Source organism: Lithobates pipiens, unplaced genomic scaffold (assembly GCF_037356315.1).
Source record: "Lithobates pipiens isolate NorthernLeopardFrog02 unplaced genomic scaffold, aLitPip1_a1.2 Scaffold_18, whole genome shotgun sequence".
NCBI lineage: Eukaryota > Metazoa > Chordata > Amphibia > Anura > Ranidae > Lithobates > Lithobates pipiens.
In genome coordinates, this window is record NW_027507758.1 from 12,190,360 (window position 1) to 12,203,939 (window position 13,580).

General features: G+C 48.7%; 1 protein-coding gene across 1 annotated transcript in view; it reads right to left on the bottom strand.

Moving 5' to 3' along the window:
- Window positions 1–13,580, bottom strand: part of KCNK17 (potassium two pore domain channel subfamily K member 17) — a 143,264-nt gene that overhangs the window by 68,585 nt on the left and 61,099 nt on the right. The window contains exon 2 of the mRNA XM_077485382.1: window positions 3,784–3,898. Within this exon, the coding sequence (XP_077341508.1) occupies window positions 3,784–3,898 (115 nt within the window). The remainder of the gene's footprint in view (window positions 1–3,783; window positions 3,899–13,580) is intronic.

The window sequence follows — 13,580 nt, forward strand, 5'->3', positions numbered from 1 at the left end:
GACACCGATGACAGATGGAACTAATCTGTGGCACTGATGACACGTGACACTGATGTGGCACTAATGACAGATGGCACTAATACGTGGCACTGATGACAGATGGCACTAATACGTGGCACTGATGACAGATGGCACTAATACGTGGCACTGATGACACCTGACACCGATGATAGATGGCACTAATATGTGGCACTGATGACACGTGACATTGACGGGTGGCACTGATACGTGACACTGATGACATGTGACACTGACAGGTGGCACTGGGAATACATGCCACTAGGGACAGGTGGCACTGGGGACACGTGGCACTAGGGATGGGCGGCACTGGGGTCACGTGGCACTGGGGACAGGTGGCACATGGCACTGGGGATAGGTGGCACTGGGGACAGGTGGTACTGGAAACAGATGACACTGTTAGATGGTACTGGGGACAGGTGGCATTGATAGGTGGCACTGGGGACACATGGCACTAACAGGTGGCACTGGGGACAGATGGCACTGATAGGTAGCACAGGGGACAGATGGCACTGATAGGTAGCACTGGGGACAGGTGGGCATGTGTGTGTGTGTTTTACTGTGTGTGTGTTTTACTGTGTGTGTGTACACTCACTGTCAGTCACAGACGCTGCAGCTGCAGCACGGACGCTCTCCCTCCTCACACGCTGTCTCTGTGTGAGGAGGGGAGCCGACGATGAGAGATGATCTCATATGTTTACATATGAGATCACCTCACATTGGATAGCCCGATCGAGTGCTAAATGGCCACTGTGATTGGCCATTTAGCACGATCTGTGATTGGCTGTGTCCGAGGGACACGGCCAACAAAGAACTTCCCCGATGCGCGCCGGTGCGCATTAGGGAAGTAAACAGGAGGACGTCCAGGGACGCCCTCCCGGCAGTTAGCATCCGCTCTGTAGCCGTCTTTTGGCTATAGGGCGGGCGCGAATCGGCTAAAGTCAGAAAGGTGAGAGCATCTAACTTGCATACTGGATTTGAGTCAGTGACTCGGAAAGCATAGAAGCCACTGCATAGGCGTGAGCACAGGGTGTGCCGGCTGTGCCTGGGCACACCCTAATCATCCAGTGTTGTGACGATTCCCCCTGCTTCCGCCCCCCCCCCCCCTGCAATGCTGCCAGCTTCCCTTCTCTTCTCTCAGTAGCGGGGGAAGGGGCTGGTAAATATTTACTTTTCTGAATGAACACAGTGAGTGATCTGCACCAGTCGCTCTTGTCTTCATTCTTAACTGAAGCATAGTAAACGGTGTTCACTGCAGGCTGCAAAGAAAGGGACTGGGGAATCTCTGTCCTCAGTTTTCTTTATCTGTCTCAAAAGTGAGACATCGGGGGTCTGTTTAGACCCTTAATATTTCACCAAAGCCCCATAACGGGGCTTTCAAAATTTTTTTTAAAAAAGTAATAAAAATAATAATAAAAATAAAAAACCGCCCTACTGATACCACTCTTTGCTCTACTGACTCTGTCCACTGCTCTGCTGCATGTGTGTTTGTGCTCTGGGGTGCACACCCTAATGCAAAAGGCTGCGCACGGGGCCATCTTTTCGCATTGGGCACACTGGGCAGTTTCCCGGGGGCCCCATTTGCCTGGGGGGCCCCTCCTGCCCAGCGACCCCAGCCAAGCATCATTCAGATGTCACAAAGTTCGCTGCCACATTGTGCCAGTGCTGTGCAATGGCGTCACCAGTGTAGGGCCTGATGGGGCCACGATCCCCCCAATTTTACTCTGTGCCCCCCCCCCATGTGCCCCCCCACATTAAGTGCTGTACTGTTTTTGCATAACTGGAACAATGTCCGATTGTCTGCCAGCTGATCACTGAATGACTCATTATTGAGTGGCAGTCTGTCCGGTGACGTCGCGTGACGGCCGCAGCTGTTGTTTACGGGAGTTGTTATCTGTGGCGGCAGCTGCGTGCTCAAGCTCCCTGCTCCTGGGGGGTGGAGTCAGTTTGAGGAGAGCAGCGCAGCCAGCCTACCGCGTGCTACAACTCCCATCGCCACGGTCAGAATCCAGGATATTTTGCCTGCCCCAGTGCCTCTGCTTGGCTGGACACTGTGTAAAAACACCACGTGACGTGGCTGGCTTGGGAGCACCGTTGCTGGCTGGTGGTACAGTAACAGTACTCCCCCGGCCAGGAGCAACATCATCACCCACCCCCCCAGGACTGGAAGAAGCCGTGGAGAAGGAGGAAGAGAGGACCTGTCCTGCTGCTGCTAAGCACTGAGGCTGCCGAGCAAGCTGAGGTGAGAGACCCTGACACCCCCACAGGATCAATCATCCCATCGATCTGCCCCCCCCCATACACCTCATTTAGCATGCCCAAGGCCTGTAAATGCTGCTGGGTGCTGCCCACGGCCTACAGGCCAGCAGGACCCACATGCCATGGCCAGCAGGACCCATAGGCTATTGTCCGCTCCCAGCAGGACCAACATGTCAGTGGCCAGCTCCCAGAAGGACCCACAGGTCAGTGGCCAGCGGGACCCACAGGTCTGCAGCCAGCTTGACTCACAGGTCCGCAGCCAGCTTCCAGCAGGACCCACAGGTCAGTGCCCAGCAGGACCCACAGGTCAGTGCCCAGCAGGACCCACAGGTCAGTGCCCAGCAGGACCCACAGGTCAGTGGCCAGCAGGACACACAGGTCAATGGTCAGCAGGACACACAGGTCAGTGGCCAGCAGGACACACAGGTCCGCAGCCAGCTTCCAGCAGGATCCACAGGTCAATGGCCAGCAGGACCCACAGGTCAATGGCCAGCAGGACACACAGGTCCACAGCCAGCTTCCAGCAGGATCCACAGGTCAATGGCCAGCAGGACCCACAGGTCAATGGCCAGCAGGACACACAGGTCCGCAGCCAGCTTCCAGCAGGATCCACAGGTCAGTGGCCAGCAGGACACACAGGTCCGCAGCCAGCTTCCAGCAGGATCCACAGGTCAGTGGCCAGCAGGACCCACAGGTCAATGGCCAGCAGGACCCACAGCTCAGTGGCCAGCAGGACCCACAGGTCAGTGGCCAGCAGGACCCACAGGTCCGCAGCTGGTGGGTCCTGCTGGGATCAGGCCACTGACCTGTGGGTCCTGCTGGCCACTGACCTGTGGGTCCTGGTGGCCACTGACCTGTGGGTCCTGCTGGCCACTAGCCTAGGGTGACCAGAAGTCCCCAGCACTGCCAGATTACAAATATCTCCCGCTTACACATAATTAGTTCTTTTGTACTGTCCCATTTCAATCTGTAGTTTCTAGTCTTTCAATTTCTTCCTTTTCAATCTCGTGTTATATTGTCCAAACATTGTGTTAATGTTTAAACACAAATTTTGTTGGAAGCACCAATCAAGATAGCTTTATTTTGATAATTAGCATTTTTATTCTTGTGCGTGATTGTGTAGACAGGGCCCCAGTGCACTGTATTGCCCGGGGGCCTATAATGCTCTTAAGATGGCACTGGCTGCGCACACCAATCAGCCACCGAATCATCATGAATTCTCTGCAGATCGAATATGTGAATGGTGAAAATATCACATTATGGCCACTAGATGGCGATGGCTAACATACAAAAGAGGTTTGCTTCTCAGCGCCATCTTGTGGCCACAATGCACTATTTTCTCCAATAGTTTATCTGCAGACAATATCTTTGAGAACATTCAATTTTTGCCCCATTGCAAGGAAGAATTTACATGCAGTTTTGATGCGCAAACAGGTAGAGAATTTATTTTAGAAATGCACTTCCAAAGGTTGTGATGGAAATATAATGGTGGTCGCAGGAACTTACCGATGGTGGTTATGGCCGTTACCGAGAAGAAGAAGGAGCCGCTGAAGTCCCAGGTCTCCTGACCGCTATCATTACCCAATAAATTGATGCCATTCTTGTATGCGTTGATAATACCCTGCAAAACAGAATGCCCGGGTTACTACCATCTTCTTCACAGATATGGGATGGGACTGCCAACAATGAATTGCCCATTTCAATACAACTACTTATGTATTTGAGGACACTGGGCATGTGCAGTACATCTAATCCTTCTGCCCCACTGCCACACTCCCCTCCACCCGCTTCTTGTTATTTACCAGCTATTAAAATGAAAGCCGGGAGTTGCTTTGTACATACAGCAGCACTAGAAGCTGCTGCAGTCACAAAAAGGCTGTTTACAAACATTGTTCAGATGGGAGATAGAGAGATACAAAGTAACATTGGTTATAAACATTGATCAGATATGAGATAGAAATATACAAAGTAACATTGGTTATAAACATTGATCAGATATGAGATAGAAAGATACAAAGTAACATTGTTTATAAACATTGATCAGACAGGTGATAGAGATACAAAGTAACATTGTTTATTAACATTGATGAGACAGGAGATAGAGATATACAAAGAACATTGTTTATAAACATTTTTCAGACAGGAGATAGAGAGATACAAAGTAACATTTTTATAAACATTGATCAGAGAGTAGATAGAGAGATACAAAGTAACTTTGTTTATAAACATTGATCAGACAGGAGACAGAGATACAAAGTAACACTTTATCACTGGCTCCTCCCATGTACATAAGTATCACAGGCTCCTCCCATGTACATAACGATCACAGGCTCCTCCCATGTACATAACTATCACAGACTCCTCCCATGTACATAACTATCACAGGCTCCTCCCATGTACATAACTATCACAGACTCCTCCCATGTACATAAGTATCACAGGCTCCTCCCATGTACAGAAGTATCACAGGCTCCTCCCATGTACAGAAGTATCACAGGCTCCTCCCATGTATGGAAGTATCACAGGCTCCTCCCATGTACAGAAGTATCACAGGCTCCTCCCATGTACATAACTATCACAGGCTCCTCCCATGTACGGAAGTATCACAGGCTCCTCCCATGTACAGAAGTATCACAGGCTCCTCCCATGTACATAGGTATCACAGCCTTTGCCATGACACTCAAAATTGATCTCAGGTCCCTCCTGTTTCCACTGATCATCCTTGAGATGTTTCTACAACTTGATTGGAGGCCACCTGTGGTAAATTCAGTTGATTGGACATGATTTGGAAAGGCACACACCTGTCTATAGAAGGTCCCACAGGTAACAGTGTATGTCAGAGCACAAACCAAGTCATGAAGTCCAAGGAATTGTCTGTAGACCTCCGAGACAGGATTGTATGGAGGCACAGATCGGGGGAAGGGACCAGAAACATTTCTGCAGCATTGAAGGTCCCAATGAGCACAGTGGCCTCCATCATCCGTAAATGGAAGAAGTTTGGAACCACCAGGACTCTTCCTAGAGCAGGCCACCCGGCCAAACTGAGCGATCGGGGAGAAAGGTCTTAGTCCGGGAGGTGACCAGGAACCCGATGGTCAGTCTGATGGAGCTCCAGCGTTTCTCTGTGGAGAGAGGAGAACCTTCCAGAAGAACAACCATCTCTGCAGCACTCCACTAATCAGACCTGTATGGTAGAGTGGCCAGATGGAAGCCACTCCTCAGTAAAAGGCACGTGACAGCCCGCCTGGCATTTGCCAAAAGGCACCTGAAGGACTCTCAGACCATGAGAAACAAAATTCTCTGGTCTGATGAAACAAAGATTGAACTCTTTGGCCTGAATGGCAAGTGTCATGTCTGGAGGAAACCAGGCACCGCTCATCACCTGGCCCACACCATCCCTACAGTGAAGCATGGTGGTGGCAGCATCATGCTGTGGGGATGTTTAACAGCGGCAGGAACTGGGAGACTAGTCAGGATCGAGGGAAAGATGAATGCAGCAATGTATAGAGACATCCTTGATGAAAACCTGCTCCAGAGCGCTCTGGACCTCAGACTGGGGTGAAGGTTCATCTTCCAACAGGACAACAACCCTAAGTACACAGCCAAGAGAACAAAGGAGTGACTATGGGACAACTCTGTGAACGTCCTTGAGTGGCCCAGCCAGAGCCCAGAATTGAACCCGATTGAACATCTCCCGGGAGATCTGAAAATGGCTGTGCACCGACGATCCCCATCCAACCTGATGGAGCTTGAGAGGTCCTACAAAGAAGAATGGGAGAAACTGCCCAAAAATAGGAGTGCCGAGCTTGTAGCATCATACTCACCAAGAGTGGAGGCTGTAATTGGTGCCAAAGGAGCTTCACCAAAGTATTGAGAAAAGGCCGTGATACTTCTGTACATGGGAGGAGCCTGTGATACTTCTGTACATGGGAAGAGCCTGTGATACTTATGTACATGGGAGGAGCCTGTGATACTTATGTACATGGGAGGAGCCTGTGATACCTATGTACATGGGAGGAGCCTGTGATACTTATGTACATGGGAGGAGCCTGTGATACTTATGTACATGGGAGGAGCCTATGATACTTATGTACATGGGAGGAGCCTGTGATACTTCTGTACATGGGAGGAGCCTGTGATACTTATGTACATGGGATTTTTTTCGTTTTTTATTTTTAATAAATTTGCAAAGATTTCAAACAATCTTCTTTCACATTGTCATTATGGGGGATTGTTTGTAGAATTTTGAGGTTTCCGTTACATCAGAGGGGGGCGGGGTCACCCGCACGTCATTGGGGAAGTCGGGCTTTCCCCTTGCATCAGAGGGGGGCGGGGTCAGGTGACGGGTGGCCCCGCCCTCCTCAGATAAGAAGCGGCAGGTCGCCGGGATTCCCACAGTGCCTCCGGTGGAGACAGAGGATGGATGCGCTGAGCTGGAGGGAGAAATCACCAGTCGCTGGAACCCGGAGAGATGATCATACATCGCTGGATAGCAAGAGTGGATTACCACCGCTGGAATCTTTTTTTTATTTTTTTTTATTTTTAATAAAGGACTTTTGCAACGGTGTGTGTGTCTTTTTTAACAATTTTTTACACTTTCTTTGTGAAATGGTAGGGGTGTTTTTGTACCCCCTTATCATTTCAAACAGGGTGGGGGATCTGGGGGTCCCCTTGTTAAAGGGGGCTTCCAGATTCTGATAAGCCCCCCGCCCGCAGACCCCCACAACCACCGGCCAGGGTTGTGGGGATGAGGCCCTTGTCCTTATCAACAGACCCCCAAAGCATCCTCCCAATGTTGAGGGCATGTGGCCTGGTACGGTTCAGGAGGGGGGGCACTCTCTCATCCCCCCCCCCCCCCCTCTTTGCGTGCGGCCTGACAGTTTTTTTTTTATTTATCAATCACTTTCAATGACTGTTCTCTGTATTATTACGGGGAGCCGACAATTCATTATAGCCGGGAGTGATTTTAAAAGACTTTTTTTCCTGCAGAAACGACACTTTGTGCAGGGACAGTTCTAAGCACGGGAAACATGCGCCCCTTCACAAGCATACTATAGACACCCCCCAGGTACGAAATTTAAAGGAATATTACGCTTTTATTGTTTCACTTTAATCATTATTAAAATCACTGCTCCCGAAAAAACTGCAGTTTTTAAAACTTTTTTTTGCATTGATACATGTCCCCTGGGGCAGGACCCGGGTCCCCAAACACTTGTTATGACAATAACTTGCATATAAGCCTTTAACCACTTCAATACCGGGCACTTAAACACCTTCCTGCCCAGACCAATTTTGAGCTTTCAGCGCTGTCGCACTTTGAATGACAATTGCGCGGTCATGCTACACTGTACCCAAATTAAATTTTTATCATTTTTTTCCCACAAATAGAGCTTTCTTTTGGTGGTATTTGATCACCTCTGCGGTTTTTATTTTTTGCTAAACAAATAAAAAAATACTGAAAATTTTGAAAAAAAAATGTTTTTTTTTGTTTCAGTTTCAAAACTTTGCAAATAAGTAAGTTTTCTCCTTCACTGATGGGCACTGATGGGGTTACACTGATGGGCAATGATAAGCGGCACTGATGGGCACTGATGAGGTGGCACCAATGGAGTGGCACTGATGAGGTGGCATTGATGGACACCGATATGTGGCACTGATAGGCGGCACTGATGGGTGGCACTGATGGGCGACACGGATGGGCACTGATAGGTGGCACAAATTGGCACGGATTGGCATGGATAGGTGGCACAGGTGGGCATGGGTAGGCGGCACAGGTGGGCATGGGTAGGCACTGATAGGCGGCACAGATTGGAACTGATAGGCGCCATTTTATTATAATATATTATACTAATGGATGCCAATCAGTGCCAATCAATAATGCATGCCAATCAGTGATGCCCATTGTGGGCACTGATTGGCATCCATTATGGGCACTGATTGGCATCCATTGTGGCACTGATTGCAATCCCTGGTGGTCTAGGGTGGCATACCTTGTCCTTGGCATCCCTGGTGATCTAGTGGCGTCCCTGGTGGTCCAGTGTGGGCATCCTCAGGGGGGCTGTGCTGATAATCGATCAGCACAGACCCCCCCCCTGTCAGAGGAGCAGCCGATCGGCTCTCCTCTACTCGCGTCTGACAGACGCGAGTGAGGAAAAGCCGATCACCGGCTTTTCCTATTTACACTGTGATCAGCCGTGATTGGACACGGCTGATCACGTGGTAAAGAGTCTCCGTCGGAGACTCTTTACCGAGATCGTAGTTGCCGGGTGTCAGACTGACACCCTTGAACAACGATCGCCGCGATGCGCGCCCCCGGGGGCGCGCAGCGGCTCATAATCCTGATCACGTCATATGACGTCCGGTCAGGATTATGAAACCACTTTGCCGCCGCCTATTTGCTATAGGGCGGGCGGCAAGTGGTTAAAATTAGCACTTTAGATTTCTCCCATAGACTTGTATAGGGTGTTCCGCAGCTTTTTGAATTTGCCGCGAACACCCCAACATGTTCGCTGTTCGGGGAACAGGCGAACAGGCAATGTTCGAGTCATACATGAGTTCGATTCGAACTCAAAGCCGGGGGCGGACTAACCATTGGGCCACTCGGGCACTGCCCGAGGGTCCCATGCCACTAGGGGGCCCCATCAGGGTTGCCAACCTCAGTAAAACCAGGGACAGTATGTAAAAATTTGTGTATTTTTTACATCCGTCTCTGAAATGTCCCTTACCGCCATCCTTTTGGTCTAAAAATCCAGAGATTATATCTGCCCCACCTCTCCAGTACCTTCTCAGCCAATAGAAATGTGTCTGTGTATACTGTGTGATTGTATACTGTGTGTGTGTGTGTTTGTGTATACTGTGTGATTGTATAGTGTTTGTGTATACTGTGTGGCCCCATAATCTCTGATTGCCTGGGGGCCCCATAATCTCCTATTGCCCGGGGGCCCCATGAGTTGTCAGTCCGCCCCTGCTCGAAGCTCATCCCTAGTATAGACATAGAAGTAGCCAATGGAGAGAAATAGGACATTGTTGTATGCAATACCCACTTTTGAAATGCAGGTGTCGCTGTTGCCCCTATTGAGTATTTTATGTTTATGTCACTGGACATTTTCCTACAGTATGTAACAACCATTGAAGGTTACAAAACAAGAAATTAAAACAATGTATCGAATGAGTTAAAAAGTTATTATTAGTTAGTTATTACTTCAGATTTTCGGGTTCTCGAATTTCCGAATTTCAGATTTTTTTAAAATTTCTGATTTTTTTCGAATTTCCGCTTTTCTTCTTCTTCAAATTTCTGAATTTTTAGGAATTTATGGATTTTCGAATATTCTAATTATTTCACATTTTCGAGTGTTCCAATTGTTTTCGAATTTCCAATATTTTTGAATTTTAATTGAATAGACAGAAGCGCAGGCGGCCGTGTGTGCGTCCGGCTTGTCATGGAACTGATGTCACCTGCCCGTCGCTGGAGACAGTTCTCTCGGGTTTTAATTACAGAGGGCGGCAGAGACGCGCCCACGCTGATTTTCCAGCCATTATAAATAGTTTTCATTTGCAGTCTATTTATTTCCTTTACAAATATCCCCAGCTGAGCCGCCTAATTACCTCCCGAGCTTTTATTACATGCAGGCTTTATGGCAGGGCAGACTGCGGATGATTCCCGCTGGACAAAGGTTTTATGAGAAAGACATTTTCCTTATGAATCAAAGATTTAGAATAGATTCCAAGTGTCTTTCCACCCAGAATCGCGATTTTTCCAGTTTTGGGTGGATGGTGACCGACTGCCAGAGTGGGGGGGTATCCAAATCTTCTTTACATAAGGGACCAGTTCACCGTCTTTCAGACTTTAGGAGGGCCGGACTAGATCCAGTGGGAGCAAAAAGATTACTTAGCATCTGTGGCCAATAACAGGAGGAATAGTGCCCCATCATTGGTGTCAGTGGGAGGAATAGTGCCCCATCATTGGTGTCAGTGGGAGGAATAGTGCCCCATCATTGGTATCAGTGGGAGGAATAGTGCCCCATCATTGGTGTCAGTGGGAGGAATAGTGCCCCATCATTGGTGTCAGTGGGAGGAATAGTGCCCCATCATTTGTATCAGTGGGAGGAATAGTGCCCCATCATTGGTGTCAGTGGGAGGAATAGTGCCCCATTATTGGTGTCAGTGGGAGGAATAGTGCCCCATCATTGGTGTCAGTGGGAGGAATAGTGCCCCATTATTGGTGTCAGTGGGACGAATGGTGCCCCATCATTGGTGTCAGTGGGACGAATAGTGCCCCATCATTGGTATCAGTGGGAGGAATAGTGCCCCATCATTGGTATCAGTGGGAGGAATAGTGCCCCATCATTGGTATCAGTGGGAGGAATAGTGCCCCATCATTGGTATCAGTGGAAGGAATAGTGCCCCATCATTGGTGTCAGTGGGAGGAATAGTGCCCCATCATTGGTGTCAGTGGGAGGAATAGCTCCCCATCATTGGTGTCAGTGGGAGGAATAGTGCCCCGTCATTGGTGTCAGTGGGAGGAATAGTGCCCCATCATTGGTATCAGTGGGAGGAATAGTGCCCCATCGTTGGTATCAGTGGGAGGAATAGTGCCCCATCATTGGTATCAGTGGAAGGAATAGTGCCCCATCATTGGTGTCAGTGGGAGGAATAGTGCCCCATCATTGGTGTCAGTGGGAGGAATAGTGCCCCATCGTTGGTGTCAGTGGGAGGAATAGTGCCCCATTATTGGTGTCAGTGGGAGGAATAGTGCCCCATCATTGGTATCAGTGGGAGGAATAGTGCCCCATCGTTGGTGTCAGTGGGAGGAATAGTGCCCCATTATTGGTGTCAGTGGGAGGAATAGTGCCCCATCATTGGTGTCAGTGGGAGGAATAGTGCCCCATCGTTGGTGTCAGTGGGAGGAATAGTGCCCCATTATTGGTGTCAGTGGGAGGAATAGTGCCCCATTATTGGTGTCAGTGGGAGGAATAGTGCCCCATTATTGGTGTCAGTGGGAGGAATAGTGCCCCATTATTGGTGTCAGTGGAGGGATTTATGACTTTAATTTCATCTGACAGTTATACAAAGCTCCGGAGTATATCTATCTCTCTATCTCTATGGTGGTGTTGCTCTGATGATGGACCTTCTAGTCTCAGCTCCTTCACCTGCAGAGTCGCAGACCCCCCCTCCCCTTCTGCCCAATCACAGAGCGCTTTGTATTATGTGAACCCATTCCAAAGACTCACGGACGCATGAACTTCTAATGCCGCGTACACACGATCGGACTTTCCGGCAGACTTGGTCTTGGCGGACCGGAATCTGTCGGACAATTCGATCGTGTGTGGGGCTCCAGCGGACATTTTTTTCCCCAAAAGTCAGACGGACCTGGAAATAAAACATGTTTCAAATCTGTCCGATGGACTCGGCTTTCTAGCGTGCAAACCGTTCGTCCGTGTGCTGGTCCGACAGACCAAATACGATGCAAGGGCAGCTATTGGCTACTGGCTATTGAACTTCCTTGTTTAGTCCTGTTTACATCATCACATCCAAAATGAACGGACTTATGCCGGTCGTGTGTGGCCAAGTCCGTTTCGTTCATAAAGTCCTGTCGGACCTCTGCCGAAACTCTGTCGGGAAGACCGGTCGTGTGTACGCGGCATTAGGCGTGGGCTTTTTTTTGAAGCTTGTGATTAGAGCCTGAGACTCTAATGCCCTGTACACACGGTCGGAAATTCTGACAGAAAAGGTCCAATCGGATTATATTGTCGGAAAATCGGATCGTGTGTGGGCTCTATCGGACTTTTTTTGTCGGACATATCGACGGAATAAATTTGAGAGCAGGATCTAAAATTTTCCAGACAAAAAAAAAAATCTAATCCGATCGTTTGTAGAGAATTCCGACGGACAAAGTGCCACGCATGCTCAGATCAAATTACGAGACCAAAGCTATTGGCTACTAGCCTGAACGTAGTCTCGTTGTACACAACGAACGTCACCACGTTCTGAGCGATCGGATTTTCCGACAACTTTGTCCGACCGTGTGTATGCGACACCAGTTTCGGACAAAATCCGTCAGTAAAAATCAGACGTATTATGTGGTCGGAAAAAATCCGACGTATTATGTAGTCGGAAAAAATCCGACGTATTATGTGGTCGGAAAAAATCAGACGTATTATGCGGTCGGAAAAAAAATCAGATGGATTTTGTGGTCGGAAAAAAAATCAGAACGGATTTTGTGGTCGGAAAAAAAAATCAGAACGGATTTTGTGGTCGGAAAAAAAATCAGAACGGATTTTGTGGTCGGAAAAAAAATCAGATGGATTTTGTGGTCGGAAAAAAAATCAGAACGGATTTTGTGGTCGGGAAAAAAAAAATCAGATGGATTTTGTGGTCGGGAAAAAAAAAATCAGACGGATTTTGTGGTTGGAAAAAAAAATCAGATGGATTTTGTGGTCGGAAAATCCGGGGGCATAATTGGCTTCAAAATGGGTGGGCTCGGGGGGCGCGCGCCCACTTGTGTGACATCAGCGAATGAACATTCGCTATTGTCATCCTGCTTCTCCTCCTGGGCCAATCAGGAAGCGGGTCTTAAGACCCGATTGGCCAGGAGGAGAAGCAGCTGGGAAGCCACCCCACGACCTGGATGGGGTAAGTAGTGCAAGACGACTGACCAATTGGGGGCCCCCGGAGGTTGTTACAAAGTAGGTGATGGTGTTACCCCCCAATTCAGTTGCAAAAGTGGAAATACACTTTAAGTCTTATTTCTATCTAATATTCTGTTTTTTTTTTTTTTTTTTTTTTTTTGTTTGTTTTTCTAATCAGATTGACTTTCTCACAATATCAGGAAGCAAAATGTTTATCATGAAAGATAATAGATGAGATGAGGAATGAAGCAGGAAGCGGGACTCTGATGAGGTCGCTGCTGATAAAAGATAGATAAGATCTGCACTTTATGATCCGTCCTTTGTGAATCCTTCCAACAAACAACATATCACCACCCCGTCCCGGGGACACGACACCCCGTCCCGGGGACACAACACCCCGTCCCGGGGACACAACACCCCGTCCTGGGGACACAACGCTCCTATTGTTATACCCCATCCAGAGATCTGGCCACGTCCCGCCACACAATTTGATGATCTAATTTCTACGGCCCGTGGACATGCGGCCGGCAGTGTTGCCAACCTACCTGATTGAAATTTTACTGACACAGCACCCAAAATTTACTGGCACGGCCACGTTTTTGCAATATGCAATTAGCCATATGACTTATCCGATTCAGCCCACGGAAAGATTTACTACCCCCCCCCCCCTCCTGA